General features: G+C 51.8%; 1 protein-coding gene across 1 annotated transcript; it reads left to right on the forward strand.

Annotated features, from left to right (window-relative positions):
• Positions 1–856: 856 nt before the first annotated feature.
• Positions 857–1,020, forward strand: Pmar_PMAR027012 (hypothetical protein; the record flags this gene model as incomplete). The annotated part of the gene is made up of 1 exon (XM_002784513.1): positions 857–1,020. A coding segment is annotated over one exon (164 nt), but the record flags the coding sequence as incomplete, so codon positions are not given.
• Positions 1,021–1,513: the final 493 nt, after the last annotated feature.

A 1,513-nucleotide genomic window follows, 5' to 3' on the forward strand; every position in this document is an offset into this window, starting at 1 on the left:
AACCGAGCCGCCCTTTGACGGAAACACATCTAGCTTCTGCTACCAACGCACGAAGCACTTCTCGCAGAACCGCCTCTCTACCGATCTATACTCCGACAGAAGTTAAACCTAATAAAGGCCACCATTGGCGCAACCTACTTACCTCCGAAACACTTGCCAACGAATTTGTCTCATACCTGAAATTCCTAGGCTCTGAAACAACTCGCACCCGACCCACCACCAGCCCAATCACACCGCTATTTTCAGCCTAGTTTTGTGGCGCGCGACAGCCAATATCACCGCGCTCGAAAGCTCTATTTACCGAAATCTTCACCACTACGCGGTAAACCGTGCTCTATGGAGCTGTACGGCTTGCGAAGTGTAGCTCTTTGGACGCTAGGAGCTCACATTCCATTCTCATCCTAACTTGGGATTCTCAAGTGACTCACTGTAACTGAATGTCTCATCGCATTTGATGTGTTTCACGTTAGTTCATTATTCTCAATGTCTTTTCATCACTCAGCCTCACCGCGACAGGTAGTACGGTACGGGAGAAGTCGCTGCTGGTCAGTCCAGAGTTCGGACTCCATATGCAAATTGCATAATGCAATACAAACTGCTGTGTGACTGACGGAACCCTTCTGCTCTGTAGACTTCCATGGAAAAGATAGCTTACCATTGCGGGTGCTTCAACCTCTGGTTTACGGGACCAGCAACTCATTCTGCTAATCTTTGCACCACCTTCTGAAATTCGTCGTATTATTCGATGTATCATCCATTGTGTCATTCTCCGCGGAGCCTCCGAACCTCAGCCTCGCATATCCTTCCTCCATGCAGCAGTATTGTAGTTTTTGTCTTCATCCCTCGGTCCATCCGAATGCAGCTCATGGACCGCAAGGAGCTTCACATCTTGCCGCACTTCGGCGAGGACATCTATTTAGCCTACGGAGGATTCGTGTTCAAGGAGGATACTCCTGGCCGATCCCCCCCGGGCACAACTTACTGGGCCTGTTCTAGGGTACAGCGAGCGACTCGTACCAAGTCCGCGCTCTACTGTCCGGCTCGTCTCACCGTGTATGGCGACATCAGTGGTGACGAAAACCAGCTGCTGCTGCTAAAGGCTCCCAAACCTCACGTATGTGGTCACCACATTGTGGTGAAGAGAATGCGGAGGGTCACAGGTTAAGGATGCGAATGGACAGTCTTGTATGTTCCGGTGCTCTGAGGCCGAGAGGCACGGCTGCCGATGTCTACGATGAGTTCACCGTTCAAGCGGCACAGGAGGTTCTGAGCCAGTTACCCTCGAGAGAGACTTGCCTTGAACATAGAAGGCGGGCTATGCAGCGGAATAGCCCGCGGCCTCCTGTACCGTGTTGCCTCTATGGTTTCGACATCCCCCCCAAGTACACGCGAGCTGCGTTCAGGTCTGAGTCCGGAGGAGCTGTCTCCGATGAGCAGATACTGCAATTCAATCCGGTCGTGAAAATACCAATCGTCACCTCATCTTCACCTCCAGGAGCCACATCGAGATGAT

The sequence above is a fragment of the Perkinsus marinus genome (genome assembly GCF_000006405.1).
Source record: "Perkinsus marinus ATCC 50983 genomic scaffold scf_1104296935206, whole genome shotgun sequence".
Lineage (NCBI taxonomy): Eukaryota > Perkinsozoa > Perkinsida > Perkinsidae > Perkinsus > Perkinsus marinus.